The 19,936-nt window shown below is 41.9% G+C and overlaps 1 protein-coding gene across 2 annotated transcripts in view; it reads left to right on the plus strand.

Annotated features, from left to right (window-relative positions):
• SORCS2 (sortilin related VPS10 domain containing receptor 2) overlaps positions 1-19,936 on the plus strand; it is a 710,878-nt gene that overhangs the window by 195,177 nt on the left and 495,765 nt on the right. For both annotated transcript variants that reach the window (XM_075260385.1, XM_075260393.1), the window contains exon 2: positions 19,697-19,764. In XM_075260385.1, the coding sequence (XP_075116486.1) occupies positions 19,697-19,764 (68 nt within the window). The remainder of the gene's footprint in view (positions 1-19,696; positions 19,765-19,936) is intronic.

Genomic DNA, 19,936 nt, shown 5'->3' on the forward strand with positions numbered 1-19,936 from the left:
AGTGCTGTTCTTAGGGCTGGGGGGACTTCACTGCGTAAACCATATACAAGGCCATGACTCACAACTTATTATAGAAACGGTTTCATTCATAAGTGTTCTCCCGGCAGTCACTTACCTCTTCCTATACCTTACAAGAGTCTTAATGAGAACATCATTTTTTTTACATAATTCAGGTTATAATTTATGTTCATTAAACTACATTCACAAAATACATTGGAAAGTGGTTTTTAAAGCAACTTTGTAAATGGAAAAGAATTTCAGTATCTTCTTCTTCTTTTCCCCTTCGTTCTATTGATCTTTTTTTTTTCTTCCCTTACCCTTTTTCCTTTTTTCTCTATTTTTCCTTCCTTTCCTCTTCTTCCCCTTCTTTTTCCTCCTCTCATGTTTCTTCTTCCCCTTCTTCTTTGTCCTTTGTACTCTCTTCTTCTTCTTCTTCTTCTTCTTCTTCTTCTTCTTCTTCTTCTCCTCCTCCCCCCCTTCGGTTTACCTTTCTCCCTCCTCTCACTCTTCTTCTTTCTCTGCTTCTTCACCTTGTTCTTTCGCTCTATCTTCTTTTCTGCTCTTCTTCCTCCTCCATTAGTTTGTCTTCCACTCCTCGTCTTCCCTTTCCTATTTTGTAAATGTCCCTTCTTCCCCTCATACTTCTTCTTAAAAACTTTTACCCCTTCTACTGTTTTCTTCTTTCTTCCTCTCTTCATTCCTTTGCTTGTACCTGTTCTTCCTTTATTCTTCCTCCTTCTCCTTTTTTCTTCCTCTTCTTACACTCTTACCCTTTTTTCCTCTTCCTCCTGCTCTTCTTTCTTCCTTGCCCCTTCCTTATCTTCCTATATTTCTTCCTCTTATACTTTCTGGTTTATTTCTTCTTCCTGGCCATTGTCATTTTCTTGTTCTTCCTGTTCCTCTTCCTCCTCTTCTTCCTCACCCTCCTCATCCACCACTTCTTCAGCTTCTACTTATTCTCTCTTCTCTTCCATCCCACATCTTCTGTTTTTTTTTTTTTTTTTCTAATTATTTTTCCTTATCTAATTTTTAGTAATAGTTCCTTTTACAAACATCAGCAATATATAAATGACGTTTCCGACCACGTCATTTACTAAGAGAGACAGGGAGGCAGCACTATCTGTGCTTACATCACTTACAAGTAGTTCAGAGATTGTGGCTATTATTCTGCCCAGGACTATTTGGATTGTCTAATAATGTGTAGAATTCCTGATATACAAGTGGGAGGAGCAGATGAGAAAATAAACTAAAGATTTCCACGTCAAACTGCCTATAATGTATATGTTTATAAGCATGTTTATCCCATTTTTTTAGTTAGATGGGTAACACATTAGTGAAGAATACAAATGAGTTTGCTCTGAGTTATTACTACACAGCTGTGCAAACAAAATGAAAAATAATTGATTTTTTTTTAATTATTGGAGAAGTAAATTATGCAAAGTCATTTTGTCTTCCATCAAGTTTAGTTTCTGTGCCCTGAGATACATTTACAGAGTCTGACACCTACTACTTATGGAATAGATTTATGGAATAGCTCCGATCTATAAAAAGGTTGGAGACACCCGCACCCAGGTGAGACAAACCTGCCATGTATACAACACCTATATCTGGGCCTCTCTTAGTTAGGTGGTCTGTAGGCTGAGGCCACATGCTACTGAAAGGCTGCAGTTTTTTGTTTACAAAGAGTCTTCAGTTCCTCTTCATTTCTACTGTCTGAACAAGCCATAAGCCAGGGGCTAACTACTAGAGTAGTAGCAGTAGCCACTGCCACAGGGCCCAGGACATTAGGGGGTTTGGTGGGCCTCTGATGTTTTTTTTTTTCTAATACGCCATTACCTGCTTGAGTAACCCCAGCAGGTAACAGGCCCTATTTACTTACCAATCCTGGCTCCTGCTCACGGCCGCCTGCACTTCCCCTTCTACGGAGGTGGCTGTGATCAGGAGTGGGGATCGGTAAGTAAGGCCGCAGGCCCGCTAACCCTACAAACACCACTATCATTATACTCCAGGGTCTTTTCAGACCCTAGAGTATAATGAGTTGAGGGCCAGTGGAGGTGAGGGAACATTAAAAACACTGTTAAATACCTTTCCTTAGCTCCGGCAGGCTTCAGGCTTGTTTGGTGATGTCACAGTGTCATTATGCGTCATGATGCCGAGTCAGATGACGTCTGGTCCAACACTGATGATAGCCAACAGTAGAATGGAGTGCTCCAGAGCCCAGGAGAGGTAAGTAACATTGTTGTTTCTGTTTGTATCATTCTCTGGTTCTCTGATTATTATACTCTGAGAAGACCCCAGAGTATAATAATTGTTCATGGATGGTCCACAATGGGGCATAATACTGTGTGCACGTGCCACTGTGGGGCATAATACTGTCCACAGAGGTCATTATGGGGCATAATAGTGTGTGTAGGAGCCACTATGGGGCATAATACTGTGTAGGGGGCCACTATAGAGCATAATACTGTGTGTAGGAGCCACTATGGGGCATAATACTGTGTGTAGGGGCCACTATGGGGCATAATACTGTGTGTAGGGGCCACTATGGGGCATAATACTGTGTGCAGGGGGCCACTATGGGGCATAATACTGTGTGCAGGGGCCACTATGAGGCATAGTACTGTGTAGGGGCCACTATAGAGCATAATACTGTGTGTAGGAGCCACTATGGGGCATAATACTGTGTGTAGGGGCCACTATGGGGCATAATACTGTGTGCAGGGGCCACTATGGGGCATAATACTGTGTGTAGGGGCCACTATGGGGCATAATACTGTGTGCAGGGGCCACTATGGGGCATAATACTGTGTGCAGGGGCCACTATGGGGCATAATACTGTGTGTAGTGGCCACTATGGGACATAATACTGTGTGCAGGGGCCACTATGGGGTATAATACTGTGTGCAGGGGCCACTATGGGGTATAATACTGTGTGCAGGGGCCACTATGGGGTATAATACTGTGTGCAGGGGCCACTATGGGGTATAATACTGTGTGCAGGGGCCACTATGAGGCATAATATTGTGTGCAGGAATGCAGTTTGTGGAGGGGGGTTAATATTAATATTGATATTAATGAGCTCTCAAGGATCAGAAAAACATTCCTCCTTTCTTCTAGAAATAGCGCCACACCTGTCCACAGGTTGTGTGTGGTATTGCATCTCGGTCTCTTCAATGGCACTGAGCTGCAGTAGCGTCACAACCCATGGCTAGGTATGGCGCTGTTTTTGGATGAAAGCAGCCATGTTTTTCTAATCCTTTAGCAGGGAACTCTTGTGTTCTGCTGAAGTTTACTTTAACAAGGAACATTTGTCAAACTTTTATCATAATGGAGGGTTGGAGTGCATCTACGGAGGTGGACGTATCTTCCATTTTACAATCTCAGCGCCATCAGAATACATTTCCCATATGCAGTGATAGACAGAACACATTGTACAAGGACGCGCCGTAAATGACTTAATGCCACCAACTCGGAGAAGAACATTTACTGCTCTTGTGGAAATTTCCAGCATTGCGCCTATAATTGCCTGGCTCCATTAGGTGTCCTAGATTAAATAAAATGTTACCTGATGGGATAATTATGTGAGTAGTGAGGGAGCGGTATTATTCAGATCATGCGAAGACCGCGACTAAACAATGGACAATTTCACACTCCAGGAACTGTTGTATTTTTAATAGGAACGGAGAAAAAATCAAGAAAAAAAGGCAACAAAGGAAAAAATCCATATCATAAGCAAAACATACAGGTTTAGTATCCGACAGCTATTCCTCCATACTGTATATACATGCACACTCATGGCTGGAGTAGATTTCATTGTCTGCTGTATGGACAGGGAAAGATGAACGGCTTATAACTCTTAGGCTAAGACCCCACGTAGCGGGACGCAGTGAAAAAGGACTATGAGTAGGGTTGAGCCGATCTTGTGATTTCAGGATCGATTTTAAAATCCGATTTCCGTTCATTTTCCAGCCGATCGCGATCGTGAAATTTGCTCGATCGCCGATCGGGATCCGATCTTTCCCCGATCCCGATCGCTCAACCTTATTAATGATATATAAATGAATAGGGTTGAGACCTCGACCTCTGACCTCGATCCTGCTGGAAAAGATCGGGATCGGAATTCCGATAGCAATCGCTCAATCCTAAGTATGGGAAAAACTGTGGCGGAAATGCAATATGGATTTCCCCAACTTTCTGCTTCCATTATACCTATATAGAAAACACCAGCATTTGACTGCTGCCATTTACAAAAAGGGGCGAGTTTTGGAAATTGCAGCTTTTTCGTTGCAGATATTTTTTTGCAATTTGAGGATGGGATTCGATGGAAAGATTTGATGGAAACATTTTGCCCCATGTGGGGACCTGGTTTTAAAGGGGTTTTCCAGCCTCAAAAGGATTGTTCATACTGATGACCTGTCCACAGTATGGGTCATCATTATGTGATCTATGTGATACCTGGGTCCGCCACTGATCAGCGTCCATGCACCAGATGTTACAGCAGTGGACTGGAAGCCTCTACTCATGTATTAGGAGCGGCACAGCACCATCCACTGTATAGTGGTGGTTCTGGGGAAGTGCAGCATTTGTCAATCCTATTACTTGAATAGGGGAAGGTACATGTGCTCTCTGTCCACTGCAGGAAGCTTCTGGAACAGCTGATCTGTGCAGGGTCCGGCTGCTGGTGATGGTGACCAATGGATAGGTCACCTGTAAGAAAAATCCTTTTGGAGCGGTATAAGCCCTTCAATAAATCTGTCACATATTTGGACTAAAAGGCTATATGAAATGCTAACCTAGTGAAATGTTGCTATTGTATAGGGCCACCTTTATTATTCCTTCCATCTTGCCCGGTCCCCTTTGCTTTAGTCTATGGCATATGTAAGGGACTTCTGGTGGAAGGCCGCAACTGCTGAACCTTCAGCTAAATATCTGACTAATATTCAGATGGAGATGAGAACTGACATGTTGTGACTGCTAACAATCTTCCCATACTGTGTTGTCAGTCCAGTGTCGGTCAGAAATGTTGCGACTATAGGGGATACAGATGTTATACTCATGCTAGGACCCCGCTAGCCGTTCTCACACATTATTGGATGTAGGTTAATAAATGACATGCAATGGTGTCTCTAGTATACTGTAGATAAGGCCTCTATCAGAAGGATTTTTGGCATATCCATATGTCATTAATGTCTAATACACTGAGATCTACACCTGTCCCAAGAACGGGGGTCCCTGATCCTTGTTCCATGGCCACTACTGATGGAGGGATCATGTGCACGCCTCTCTCTGTTCAGGTCTATGACAGTCCAAAAAAACCTGAGGTTGATTGGCAATGAAAAGAAACGCACATTTGCTGCAAACTTTCCATCCGTAGTATCTACAAAACAGGGTTCAGGACCCCCTAGTCTTGAAATGGGTCCTAGAGGTGGGACTCTTATCTGTCAAATATTGTGGATATGCCAGAAATGTGTGAGATAGGAAATGCCCTTTAAGTTACAGCCTTGCCTTTATCCACCCAGCATTGAGACGATGCCAAACAGACCATATTATCCATCTATGTTGGAGAACATGGACCTCATATACAACCTTAAAGTGATTGTCTACCTTGTATCACCAGATTAGATCGGTATTGTTGTGGCGCATCTTGGTGTAGGACCCTTTTCTCGGCCCTACTCATCACTGGGTGGAGGTGCGGGGAGCAACATCGGCCAGGGCAGAGAGACCTCACCCTATCAGATTTACTACAACTCCTGCCAGGAGAGGGGAGTGCCGGAGTCTCTTTATAATTCAGGAGCAGTCACGTACTCGCTAGGACTGGCATACCGAATCCCGGTCTTAATGAATCCCCTCCATTGTATATTCGCAGTATATCTCAATAGTGGCCATTAGAGATGAGTGAATACTATTCGAAACGGCCTTTTCGAATAGCACGCTCCCATAGGAATGAATGGAAGCAGCCGGCATTTTCCCATTCATTCGTATGGGAGCGTGCCATTCGAACCAGCCGTTTCGAATAGTATTTGCTCATCTCTAGTGGCCATAACTTCAATGTCCTGATCCTACACCTAGACCATGAAATTATTTATTAAAATTCTGGCTCCCTCTAGAGGCCGTTTTTAGAACATACAGTATACTGTTTTATTATTGACTTCAGCGTGTCCCCAGTGAGCTCCCTCTAGTGGTCAGGACATTTTATCAATTATATTATATTATATTTTAACTGTTTATGTAGGGGATTTGAATTTCACAGTCAGAAAAATAGATCTGCGACTTCCATAAGGATACAGGAAAAAAATTTTCAGCACTTTCCAAATAATTCAGCCAATTTGTAAAATAGCCTTTTTGAATTTGACATTGTCAGCGAGGTAATATTGATATGTGTGAGACAAATGTATGATTCTCTATGGGAGGGCCGAGCTGTTACCACCACAGTTGTTACTCACTATCCGGAGGGATCAATGTCATTTTGTATCATAGCAAGATCATTTATATTTCCAGCTTGACGCCTGAAGAATAGACGCTCGACTCTGGAAGTCCAGTTGTTATAGAAACCGGGAAGAACATTTCGATAAATCATCAAACAGAAAAGAAGGGCAGCGTCGAGCTCATCATATCCTGACCCCGAGACATGTACCATTCACTATAACGCTGCTACTTTATTGCCTAGACTCACAAGTTATCCAGTGGACTTGTCTGTAGCCAAAAATGATTCAGATGTAGCAGAGCTGAGTGTAGCACATGCAGCAGAGCTGAGTTTGTCATGTACGTGAGTAGGGTTGAGCCGATTTTGACATTTCAGGATCGTTTTTAAAATCTGATTTTCGATCATTTTCCAGCCGATCGCAAAATTTGCTCGATCGCCGACCGGGATCCGATCTTTCCCGATCCCGATTGCTCAACCCTATGGCGGCTAAACCTGTTACTTTATCTTGTCTCAGTGAGCCATTTATCAAGTAGAACAAGCCCAAACAGCAACGTGGCCAAGTCTGCTCTGTATGCCTGAGACGTATTGGTCCCGGAGTCATTATTTTAGAAAGCAGATATGTGATATAAATCTGTGTTTTTGTGTTTTCCTTTGCCGTCTCTGTATGTAGAAAATGATAAATTATTCAAAGCCAAGGTTAACAAAGTGTTTATAGACAAGAACAGGACTTGAGGGTTTATACATAAGAGGTCTGTGCGGCACGTCTGGGCATCATGGAGCTTCCGGTAAATTATAGAACTAGAAGTCTCAGCATGGAGCTGGAGGCAGGAACAACGGGCTGAGAATTATGATGTCTATGTTATGTATAGCACTCAAGATTTGCAGATTGTAGTTCAAGGGGTACTTTGTATTAGGACAAGCCTTGACCATAGCAGCCTCTGTGGGGGAAATTATTCTGAGGGGTTCTGACTGCTAAGATGATCTCTTTAATCCTTACTGGTGACTTGTCGGCACGCACGGGTACTGTACAAGTATATCTAGCCATTACATGACTTGTATTCTGCTTTTTTGAGCAGCTTTCCGCTCTGCCGTTCCTATCCCTAATTCTCAGACGTCGCTGAGTTAGTGGGGGAGGCTAGCTGTTCTGCCATAGACGGTACATAAAAAACAGGAGATTTTGCTCCTTAAAGAGAGTCTATCACCAGAACCTGATATATTATTCCAAGCAGTGGCGTAACTAGGACCCTTCACACAGTATTATCCCCCATAGTGGCCCCTGCATAGTATTATCCCCCATAGTGGCCCCTGCACACTGTATTATGCTCCATAGTGGCCCCTGCACACAGTATTATCCCCCATAGTGGCCCCTGCATAGTATTATCCCCCATAGTGGCCCCTGCACACTGTATTATGCTCCATAGTGGCCCCTGCACACTGTATTATGCTCCATAGTGGCCCCTGCACACAGTATTATCTCCCATAGTGGCCCCTGCACACAGTATTATCTCCCATAGTGGCCCCTGCACACAGTATTATCCCCCATAGTGGCCCCTGCACACTGTATTATGCTCCATAGTGGCCCCTGCACACAGTATTATCCCCCATAGTGGCCCCTGCATAGTATTATCCCCCATAGTGGCCCCTGCACACTGTATTATGCTCCATAGTGGCCCCTGCACACTGTATTATGCTCCATAGTGGCCCCTGCACACAGTATTATCTCCCATAGTGGCCCCTGCACACAGTATTATCTCCCATAGTGGCCCCTGCACACAGTATTATGTCCCATAGTGGTCCCTGCACACAGTATTATCCCCCATAGTGGCCCCTGCACACAGTATTATCCCCCATAGTGGTCCCTGCACACAGTATTATCCCCCATAGTGGCCCTTGCACACAGTATCCCCCATAGTGGCCCCTGCACACAGTATTATTCTCCATAGTGGCCCCTGCACACAGTATTATCTCCCATAGTGGCCCCTGCACACAGTATTATCTCCCATAGTGGCCCCTGAACACAGTATTATCTCCCATAGTGGCCCCTGCACACAGTATTATCTCCCATAGTGGCCCCTGAACACAGTATTATGTCCCATAGTGGCCCCTGCACACAGTATTATCCCCCATAGTGACCCCTGCACACAGTATTATTCTCCATAGTGGCCCCTGCACACAGTATTATCCCCCATAGTGGCCCCTGCACACAGTATTATGTCCCTCAGTGGCCCCTGCACACAGTATTATGTCCCTCAGTGGCCCCTGCACACAGTATTATCTCCCATAGTGGCCCCTGCACACAGTATTATGCCCCATAGTGGCCCCTGCACACAGTATTATGTCCCATAGTGGCCCCTGCACACACTAATATGTCCCTCAGTGGCCCCTGCACACATTATTATAGCCCATAGTGGCCCCTGCACACAGTATTATCTCCCATAGTGGCCCCTGAACACAGTATTATGTCCCATAGTGGCCCCTGCACACAGTATTATCCCCCATAGTGGCCCCTGCACACAGTATTATTCTCCATAGTGGCCCCTGCACACAGTATTATTCTCCATAGTGGCCCCTGCACACAGTATTATCCCCCATAGTGGCCCCTGCACACAGTATTATGCCCCATAGTGGCCCCTGCACACAGTATTATCTCCCATAGTGGCCCCTGCACACAGTATAATTCTCCTTAGTGGCCCTCACACAGTATTATCTCCCATAGTGGCCCCTGCACACAGTATTATGCCCCATAGTGGCCCCTGCACACAGTATTATGCCCCATAGTGGCCCCTGCACACAGTATTATACCCCATAGTGGCCCCAGTACACAGTATTATGTTCCATAGTGGCCCCTGCACACACTAATATGTCCCTCAGTGGCCCCTGCACACATTATTATAGCCCATAGTGGCCCCTGCACACAGTATTATGTCCCATAGTGGCCCCTGCACACAGTATTATGTCCCATAGTGGCCCCTGCACAGACTATTATGCCCCATAGTGGCCCCTGCACACAGTATTATCTCCCATAGTGGCCCCTGCACACAGTATTATGCCCCATAGTGGCCCCTGCACACAGTATTATGTTCCATAGTGGCCCCTGCACACACTAATATGTCCCTCAGTGGCCCCTGCACACATTATTATAGCCCATAGTGGACACCCATAAACAATTATCAATTAATCGGAGACCCGGGGAAATAAAAACATAAAAAACTACTGTTTCTTATCTGTCCCCCGGCTCCTACGTTGTCAGCCTCCGCTGCCGTCCTTCTTCAATGACGTCGGATGTCACATGACCCGGGACGCAGGCCGAGTTCATGTGACATCAGAGACGTCAGACAACTAGGAAGGAGGCCTGGCAAGGATCATGGAGAGGTAAGTAACAGTGTTTTTTATGTTTCTTACCTCTCCCGGTCTGCCAATCATTATACTCGGGGGTCCGAAAAGACCCGAGTATAATGATAGCAGCGGTAGTAGCTGTCACCAGGCCCCTAATGTCCCGGGCCCTGTGGCAGCTGCCTCTGCTGCTATGGCGGTAGTTATGCCACTGAATCCAAGCCTGCAGATAGATAGGTTAGGGTCACCTGAAACCAATAGTGTTTTCCCCATGTGAATCGCTTCCTCTGTTGCTCAGATATTCCCATTTTGGTAGCAGCAAGGACGTTATTGCTTACCTCTTTGGAGCAATGTTAACACCCTCATTGCTCCAGAGAGCTCATTTGCATATTGACAAAAACAGGGATATCTCAGCAATGGACGCAGCCATTCACAAGAGGGAAAACACTGTATGATTCAGGTGACCTTAACCTATCTATCTGCATTGCTGGTAATATCCTGAATTCTGATGACAGAACTGTGTACTTGGGGTGAGATAGAAACTTTCATTTTAGCTGCAGCACCATGTTTCCCTATGTCTCTGCCTCCCTTTTACTTGGCCCCTCTTCCCTCCTCTCCCGTCTGCATAGATTTCCACGAGCAGCATGCAATATGATCCCTCTGTGTGCTAACAGTCCGTCTTGTGTTCCAAGACAGATTTAGGAGAGAATTTAAAGTGAGCAAACCACTGAGAAGATGTTAAAAAAGTTTTTATTCACCTGTATTATTGAGTTGTATAAGGTTTGTTATAAGTAACCAAGAAAGGTAAAACAGGCAAGTGCTAAACGTCACCCGCACCTGCCAAAATCAGTGGGTGCGAGTGACGTTGGTCTAATGTGTATAAAAATAGGGATTACAAATGGGAAAAGCTCTTACGATTTCTCCTTTTGGTCAGATGAAATGCTGTGCTGTGATGAGGAGAGACAATTTCTAACAAAAAATGGAAGGAAAAGTTTATTGTATTTGAGGTTATTTTATGTATTTACACAAAATATTCCATATGGCGCACAAAGCACGAAAAAGAACTGAAGTGACAGGACGCCGTGTTCCAGAAATAACAGTCCTGGTTACAATGACAACCGATTCTAAAAACTATTGCTAATTTATTTCAGTCCTATTGTTCCCAGCGACAGGTTGACAATGTGAATTCTGCAAGAAAAAACACTAGAAAAATAAAAATAATAATAATACGGGGAAATAGAACAAGTGCCAATGTGAAGATAGATTACAATGGATACATAGGAGGGAGACTGTGCTTATGAAATAATCGGGGGAATTAATTATTCATTAATAATTGGGCGAATTAGTTATTCTAATCTATCTAATATCTATCTATCTATCTATCTATCTATCTAATATCTATCTATCTATCTATCTATCATTCTATCTATCTACTGTATCTATCTATCTATCTATCTGCAATATCTATCTATCTATCTATCTATCTGCAATATCTATCTATCTATCTATCTATCTATCTATCTATCTATCTATCTATCTATCTATCTACAGTATCTATCTATCTATCTATCTATCTATCTATCTATCTATCTATCTATCTATCATCTATCTATTTATCTATCTACAGCATCTATTTATCTATCTATCTACAGTATCTATTATCCATCTATCAGCTATCTATCTATCTATCTATCTATCTATCTATCTATCCATCCATCCATCCATCCATCCATCCATCCATCCATCTATCTATCTATCTATCTATCTATCTATCTATCTATCAGAACACACACACACATGTGTATATATATATATTCTAGGACCTCATCCTGCATGTAGCTGACAGGTTGTGTTGTTCCTTTTGTTTCGTTTGTCTCCTCCATCCAATTACTAAACCTGCAGTTTCTTAAAGTTAGAGAACTTTTTCTATAATGTGGAAAGTTTTCCTGGCATTCAGTGACTGGCACATCGCTCATCCACAAGGCATGATAGAAAGTTTTCACTTTTTTTAATGATCTCCTTCAAATATTCTCCAAAATAATGACCAGATAGGATAAAAAATATCTTATGACATTGTGACCCCATTCTATAATACATCTGCTTGTTGCCATTTGTCATGAGCTGTATTTCAGCATGAAGTAAAATTGTATACAAAACAACAGGATTGATAAGTTAGATGATAAAGATAGATAAAAAGATAGATAGTTGGATAGATAGAATAATAGATAGATAGATAGATAGATAGATAGATAGATAGATAGATAGATAGATAGATAGGAGATAGATAGGAAGATAGATAGATAGATAGATAGATAGATAGATAGGAAGATAGATAGATAGTTGGATAGATAGATAGAAGATAGATAGATAGATAGATAGATAGATAGATAGTTGGATAGATAGAAGATAGATATGTGATAGATAGTTGGATAGATAGATAGGAAGATAGATAGATAGATAGATAGTTGGATAGATAGAAGATAGATAGATAGATAGATAGATAGATAGATAGGAAGATAGATAGATAGATAGATAGATAGATAGATAGATAGATAGTTGGCTAGATAGATAGTTGGATAGATAGAAGATAGATAGATAGATAGATAGATAGATAGATAGATAGATAGATAGATAGGAAGATAGATAGATAGATAGATATAATCCTCTGAGCATGTATGAGGATAACCATCTGTGTAACAAGTGCCTCTTCCTGACTACAGTGCGGCTGCTACCAACTCTGCTCTTAACCTCTCAGTCAACCACAAAACATACTGCAAACAACTCTCTACAGATCCCCCACTAATGTGGAAAACACATGACCCTGCAGCTCTATGTTGAGAAGGTAACGTCACTCCAGAGGGAGCGAGATACTGGAGTACTAAAGTTCAATGACAATAACACATGGGGCAAGAGACATTGCTCATCTTTTTTTTTTCTTCCTTTCTATCATTTTGTCATTTTTCCCTTTTACTACTATTACTTTTTATTACCTTTGTCGACTTATTGCATTAACATTTTACTGGGATTTTTTTTATCGTATTATTTTTAACTTTTTTCTGTTTTATAATTTAGCATTTTTTTTTTCTTTTTTATCTTCTTTATTTCTAATTTTGTTTATATTATAATTGTATTATTTATAGTTTTTATTACTTTAATAAATCAATTTTTTTTAATTGTTTTACCTTGTCATTTTTGTTGTATTGTTTTTCTTCTTTTTTTTTTCTATTTTTTTTTATATTCTTCTGTTGTATTTTTTAAAATATTTTCCTCTTGTATTTTTAATTCCCCTTTTTATTGAATTAATTTATCATGTTTATTAGACAAGTTTACATATAGGCACACTTACTTTATCATGTTATTATGCAAATTTATATTTAAAACATTTTTACGAAGTCGTTTTATTCCTAGGACTCTAGACATGGTAGGCTATGGGTTTTTAGGAGAACGATCCAATATTCACAAAGCATCATACTCTGTCTCATCGGCTCCTGTGTTCTTCACAGGAGCTTTGCTGTAATGTTCCTATTTATGATAACAGGAGTCAGATGTCTATCATATTAATATTGGAGCCTATAAGACTGGGCAGAAAATTTAGGAAAAAAATATCGACGTTTCTTGGAAGTGGAAAAATGTATTTTTATCATTTGGCTTTGGGAGAGAAGAGCAATGGGGAATTTATAAACCCGCTCATGAGGAGCACATGAGACGTTAACCTGAATTAAAACTTCATGAATCCAATTGTAACCATAGGGCTCGCATTATAAATTCCCATGTCTCAAGCACGTATATACACACATTTTCAGACCATAGTGGCAAGATAAGATAAGACAATCCCTTAATAGTCCCACCATAGTCCCATTCAGTGTGTTACAAAAGCATGGATAATACAGCAATAGATTCAAAAAAGAACACATACAAGTTTATAGCAGATAGAGAAGATACTAGGTGTCATAGAAACTAAGAAGGAAAGAAAGACTCAGGATCATTTAGTTCTCTGTGTGGAGTGATCCCCGCGTAGCCTGATGTTGATTATACAATTTATGGTTGAGAGAAAGGACCTCCGATAGCTTCTTCTCACACTGGGGGTGAAGCAGACGGTCACTGACAGTACTGCCTACTGACATGGGATGGGAGTTGTCCTCCAGCATGGAGCTCACCACAGACAGTATCCTTCTGTCACCCTCCACTGGTACTGGGTCCAGGGGGGGTCCCCAGTACAGAGCTGGCCCTTCTCACTAGCCTATCAAGTCTATTTTTGTCCCTGGCTGGTATACTACTCCCCCAGCAGGCCACTCCGAAGAAGATACTTAAGGGGCCAAGCTAGATTTTGATGATGTATGTATTAAAAAAGATCCATTGGCTAACACTGTCACTTTTGTGGGAACCTCATTTTGTCGTGTCCACATATTCCTCACAAACTGGTCAATGTCCCCAAAAATATAGCAAAACAAGTAAAGAAACGCATAAAACACAATAAGGCTAATGTTATAGGAAAGTATCTGTATGTTTTTGGAGTATAGTAGGAAACATTAGAACCATAAGGAAATATGCACAAACTAATATTGACATTTATTGGATTTTCACCCATGTCAATGCAACCGTTTTAAGGACTGGGACACTTTGCTGTCTGGGTGGTGGGCCTCTCAAAGTAGAGGGTGAAATGCATAGTATAGAAGGTAACAGGGGACACATCGGCACTCAATACAAGTTGATGTCCCCTTTCTGTAGCCACTTTTCCCATGACCATTTAAAAAGAAAATTTTTACAACAATTTTTGGTGGTTATCTCATAGGTTTCACTCTACAAACCACTGCTTGGATCTCAGTTCTGGTAAAACTTGCACAACCAAGTGGATTGTGCATTATTACCACTAATAATAGGCTATACTCTCTGCCCTCTTCCCGTCGTAGACCTACGTAATTGCTGTCTCTCTTTGAACTTTCCAAATGTTGTGACATTTGCTTCGAAAACCGTTGCAACTTCGGAGAACAAAGGAACGCGACCACATCATTCGAGGCTCTCTGCAGTCTTCCAGGGCAAACAAGAGCTAATTTCATATTTCAATGCATGCAAACACATTGGATCGGAATAATAAAGTTCCCTTTGATTAGTGGCTGTATATTTATCCAAACGCTCTAGTTTGCAGATTCGGGAACGGTTATCTCTATTTCTTAAAAGACAAGAAGAATGGAGCACATCATTTTAAATTGTAAATCTATTTATATGCTAATGTCCCCGTATTCCCGGCCACAAATAGACAATTTAATCACATACGTGGATTAGGCAGCAATGGCCGATGCATCTAATTTTACTGACTCCAATTCTTGTTTATTATTCTAGTAGATGTCATACATTTAAGGGCGTACAAACCATAGAGGTGCCTAGGGGACTGTTATGGTGACCTTAGAGAGAGAAGACTCCATCTTGGTTGGTCCATTTCTCCTTGCTCTAGGGTGATGAATGTGTTTGGTTCCATTTGGAAATTCTATATGCACATGCGCGGCCACTTCTCTATTCACAACGGCCATAGCACTAGATGGTACAGAACCCGTCCCGGAATTAGGTGCAAAGGGTTTCAGGGACTTAGATATTGTTGACTTATCCTTGACTTATGTATGGCACTGTGCTTGGTATTCAATGAAGAGGCCACCAAATGCTGTGGCTCCTTCAACTTGCTGATCTGTGATGGTCCTGGGAGTCGGACTCCCTTAATCACATATTGATGGCCTATCCTAAGGATAAGTCATCAATATATCAGCCTCAGAAAACTCCACTAATTGTCCGTGGAGAAGAAGGAAGTGGTCCATCATGGAAACTAACACTGGGCCCATCTATCCTAGGTGGTGTGACCCAACACCATAATGGGAGACCCAGTTTTTACTATGGAGTCCCCTCACTTCTGACCATATTGGTGGGGATGTATCGGAGGTTGTATCCTGCTGGTCATGGGCTTTCTAATAGACCTTGCTTTATTTGCAAAGGTTTCTCCTTGTTCTGATTGAGAATTATCATTTCCATAATCATAATAGCAAACATCAGAAACTTTTCCGTCTAGACAATCCTGAGTTTGACTTTGATATATATCCTGAGGAGACTTTCTGTTATTTTATATTCTTCTCTAGCGCTGAGTTGGCTGTCAAGACAAGACAAAGCAAGTTCTTCACCGCTCTCTTACTTAAATTTACTGTGTCAACTCCATTTAATTTTCTTTAATAATGTACACACATAACCAAATCTATTCAAGAATAAAGGAGCTGGAAGATTAGAAAAACATGGCTGCCTTCTTCCAAAATCTGCACCACATCTGACTACCAGTTGTATGTGACTCTAGGTTCACACTAGCCTTTGGGTTTGCGTCGTTCGGGCCCATGTGGGAACCCTAAGGACAAAGACTGTGTTCTCTTAAAAAACAGAAATCAGTGGACCCTATACACTATAAAGGGGTCCTCTGCGTTTTTGCCGGTTTTATATCGATACCGGTAGAGAGAAAAGTGTGTGGAGTCCAAGAAAAAAGGCTTCAAATTCTGCAGCATACTTTCCTATGGAGGCTCCAACGCAAAAGTGAATCCACTCTTATAATGTAGCTCAACCCCCTTCAGGTCAACAGGTCTGAACTGCAGAACTAATGGACATGAACTGTTTTTGAGAGATGGCACACTTTTTTGGGTTGAATTTTTTTTTTCTTCTTAGGAGGTTCTCTGGTTCTTTGGCACAATGGAGGACTATTCCTATCTGGACATATGTCCACAGCATATGCTATAAATGCCCAACAGATATGGGTCCTACCCCTGGGACCTACATCTATTCATGTCCCATACTTGGCTATGTTCAGAACTCCCACACAAGTGAATGGAGACTTGCCCTTTTGAAATTCACTAGGTCCACAAGATGGGGGGGTCAGTGGACCTCCATTCTCCAAACAGATGTGGGTCTCAGAGATGGGACCTGCAAACACCCAAATATCTTTTAAATATGTAATACTTAAATCTATCCTGTTTCCATTAAGCCATATGGTACTTTTGACGGTAACAATGGTGACCAGAATTCACAACCCAAATGGTACCATGGTGTACCCCATGAAACTCAGTGAAACCCACTGGTGACCAATTGGATCACTGGAAATAAATATTCATCTCAACATCATGTCCACCATTATATACAGAAGGTACAATGCTATGTTTATAATGCTATTGTAGCTTTTTGTAGGGGGTGGATAACCAATAGTGGAAACCTTTCCCATGGCCGATCTTGGGGCAAAAGAATTCCTGATAGGCCCAAAGAATCCTGACTAGGTTCTTCCTGTAGCATGGTGGGGGAAAAACAGGGACGTCTTGGCACAGTGACCCTAAATTTTTTGTATGTTTTTACGTTGGCAGACCATTATGGGTTTATACTGATCTCGGCCGAATTGTAGTAATATCAGAACGACGTATAGAACTCACCATACATAATGTATATTTACAAGTAAATTCTTTGTCAGGAGACTCATGCCCCATTTTTGAGAAGCACAATAATGGGAATACTTGGTTCATTGAATCTCTAATCCATGAACTATTTATAGAATATCTTTACTAGAAAATAGGGCAGAACAAGAGGCGAAAGCTCAAAGACAATATCAAACCTATATTAATAGTGTGTTCCTTACAAAGGGATGATGAATGGCAACTAGAGGACATCCGAAATCCTGTGCTATATTGTCTTATTGAGCTTTCATTGAGGGGGTGAAAATATGGCTTCCTTCTTCCAAAAACAGCACCACATCTGTCCACAGGTTGAGTTCGGTATTGCCAATCAATTCCCTTCAATGGAGCTGAGTTGTAATATTAGATACAACCTTCGGACGGCTGTGGAGCTGTTTCTAAAAGAAAGGACCCCTTTAAATTCCATATGATACAGTACAAAAGTGTTAAGTGAACGTGGAAAAACTACTGCAACGTAAGAATGCTTTCAGAAATTGAAGGGTTAATAGATTTATTTTTCTCATTTACCAAAATGAAAGAGAGGAATGTAAATCCCATCAATATTAGGAGTGACCTTTGCCCTTTTCCTTCCATCAGTTCTTCTCGCAACTTGTAGACACTTTTTGAAGGAACTTGGCAGGGAGGTTGTTCCCGCCATCTTGGAGAACTAAGCACAGATCTTCTGTGTATGTAGGCTTGCTCCAATCCGTCTGTCTTTTCATGTAATCCCAGACAGACTGGATGATGTTAAGATCATGGCTATATCTGTGGAGGCCGTATCATCACTTCCAGGACTCCTCCTCCAAAGGGCAAAGGTCACACCAAATAAATGACATATTTTCTTGTTTACAAGAATCTTTCTCTACACGGATTCTTTGGGGGACTATAACATTTTGTCTTTAGACCTCCAACAATCCCTTCATTGCATTGATCATCTGAGGTCAAGGCCTCACTGGCCAAGTATTGATGGCCTACGCTAAGGATAGATTGTAAGTGTTGTGATTCTGGAGAACCTCTATAACCTCCTCAGAGACGCTTCCGGAAATCTCCAGTCTAATCTCCACCACTCTGAGACAAGTTTTGTATGGTGGGTAGGGTTAACATTAGCTTGGCGTCCATTGTTGACCAGGCTACCTGAGAAGGTTCCTTCTGCCAGAGGTTAGGGAGCAGGAGGGGGAGAAAAATTTGAGACCTCCTGGCAACATACATAGAGTAGATATATTTCCTTACTCTTTAGATTAGGATAATAGTAATAACTGGAAGATTACGTTCTCTCTTTGAGATCAAAGCCCAGACCGCAATCTTTCCAGTCTCATGTTATTTTTATTTTTCCACATAGTTTATTTAAGGGGTCTCGGACCCCCGCATATAGCCTTGTAACTATTGGCAGCTGAAGATACCGTACTTTTATAGCATCACGGAATTTTTTTGCACACGAGTCAGAACCGAATGGCACAAGTTGACACCAGGATAAGAACCTTATCCCCGGGAACTGCTCTCTGGGGTCAGGATTATGTAACAAGCACTTAGTTATATTGCGGTGTTGTCCATATCAGCACAATATCACTGCCACTTGGCAGTTTTCATAGCAAACTTTTCTGCTTGAATATCCAGTAAGTTCTGTCCCGGAGGGATTTATTCTGAGGTCTGCCCTTCATCTGTGCAGGACATGTCACATATAATAGCATTGTAGTCTGGTTATTTTTCTGCACATAGGACACATCCAGGGGCGTAAGTAAGGGCTCACAGGCTCAGCTTGTCCCCTATGTATAACCATCATCTGTGTCCCATCTGTACCTTTTGGCAACACATATCATGTTTCATTACCTTTGCCCAAGTCCAAATTAGTAATCCTGTCCCCTTTTGTTCCACAGCTTCCCCACGGAATCCATCCTTGACTATAGGCTGGCGACCAACTGCTAGTCATGCCATACTAGGGTTCATTTTCTCCTTTCTGACAGTGGAAGGCTGTGTACCATAAATCTTATAATGAGATACATCACCCCTTATTCCCACCCCTGTGCACCAGAGGGCAGGGGTAATAAATTGAATGCACAGACTGCCATCAAAGGAAATTAGAAAGGAGATAAAAGAAGTTTATCTAGCCCTAATGTTGTAGGGATGACCTGTGGGTTCCATTGGCTTCTTTGCCTGGGTACAGCAGTGACCATGTGAGCCTTAGAGTAGTTTCACCAGTGGGCACATCAATGATAATATTGAATAGGTTGTTGATGGATCATGGACAAGTCTCCAAAGTCAAGTCCAAATGGGGTTGTCTTCTGCTGGACTCTTAGTACCTGTGCTTGTCTTAGATCCTGGGTCCACAGGTTTCCTCTACTACTCAAGTGCTATATATGGGAGACCTTTGATGTACCATATAGAACATACATATCATGCAACTTACCGATGCACATTCATATAGTCAACCCTGCTTGTTCTTTATATTTTTCCCATACTAATATCTCTATCTCTTCCACAGGTCATCCTCATACTGACTAAGTACTATCACGCTGACATGGCGAAGGTCCTTGAGAGCTCTTTATGGAGGTAGGACATATTACTACTATGGACTATGAGTGTGTTCTGTTCTGTTACATTTTGAGAATTGAATTTTTTGCCATTTTTGAAATTTGTAGAATTTATTATTCGGGCATGGCTTATTCTGTGAAGGGAGCAATTTCTGAATGAAATGTGATATAGGATAGCCTATTATCATTCA

This window comes from Leptodactylus fuscus, chromosome 1 (assembly GCF_031893055.1).
Source record: "Leptodactylus fuscus isolate aLepFus1 chromosome 1, aLepFus1.hap2, whole genome shotgun sequence".
In the NCBI taxonomy this organism is placed as follows: domain Eukaryota; kingdom Metazoa; phylum Chordata; class Amphibia; order Anura; family Leptodactylidae; genus Leptodactylus; species Leptodactylus fuscus.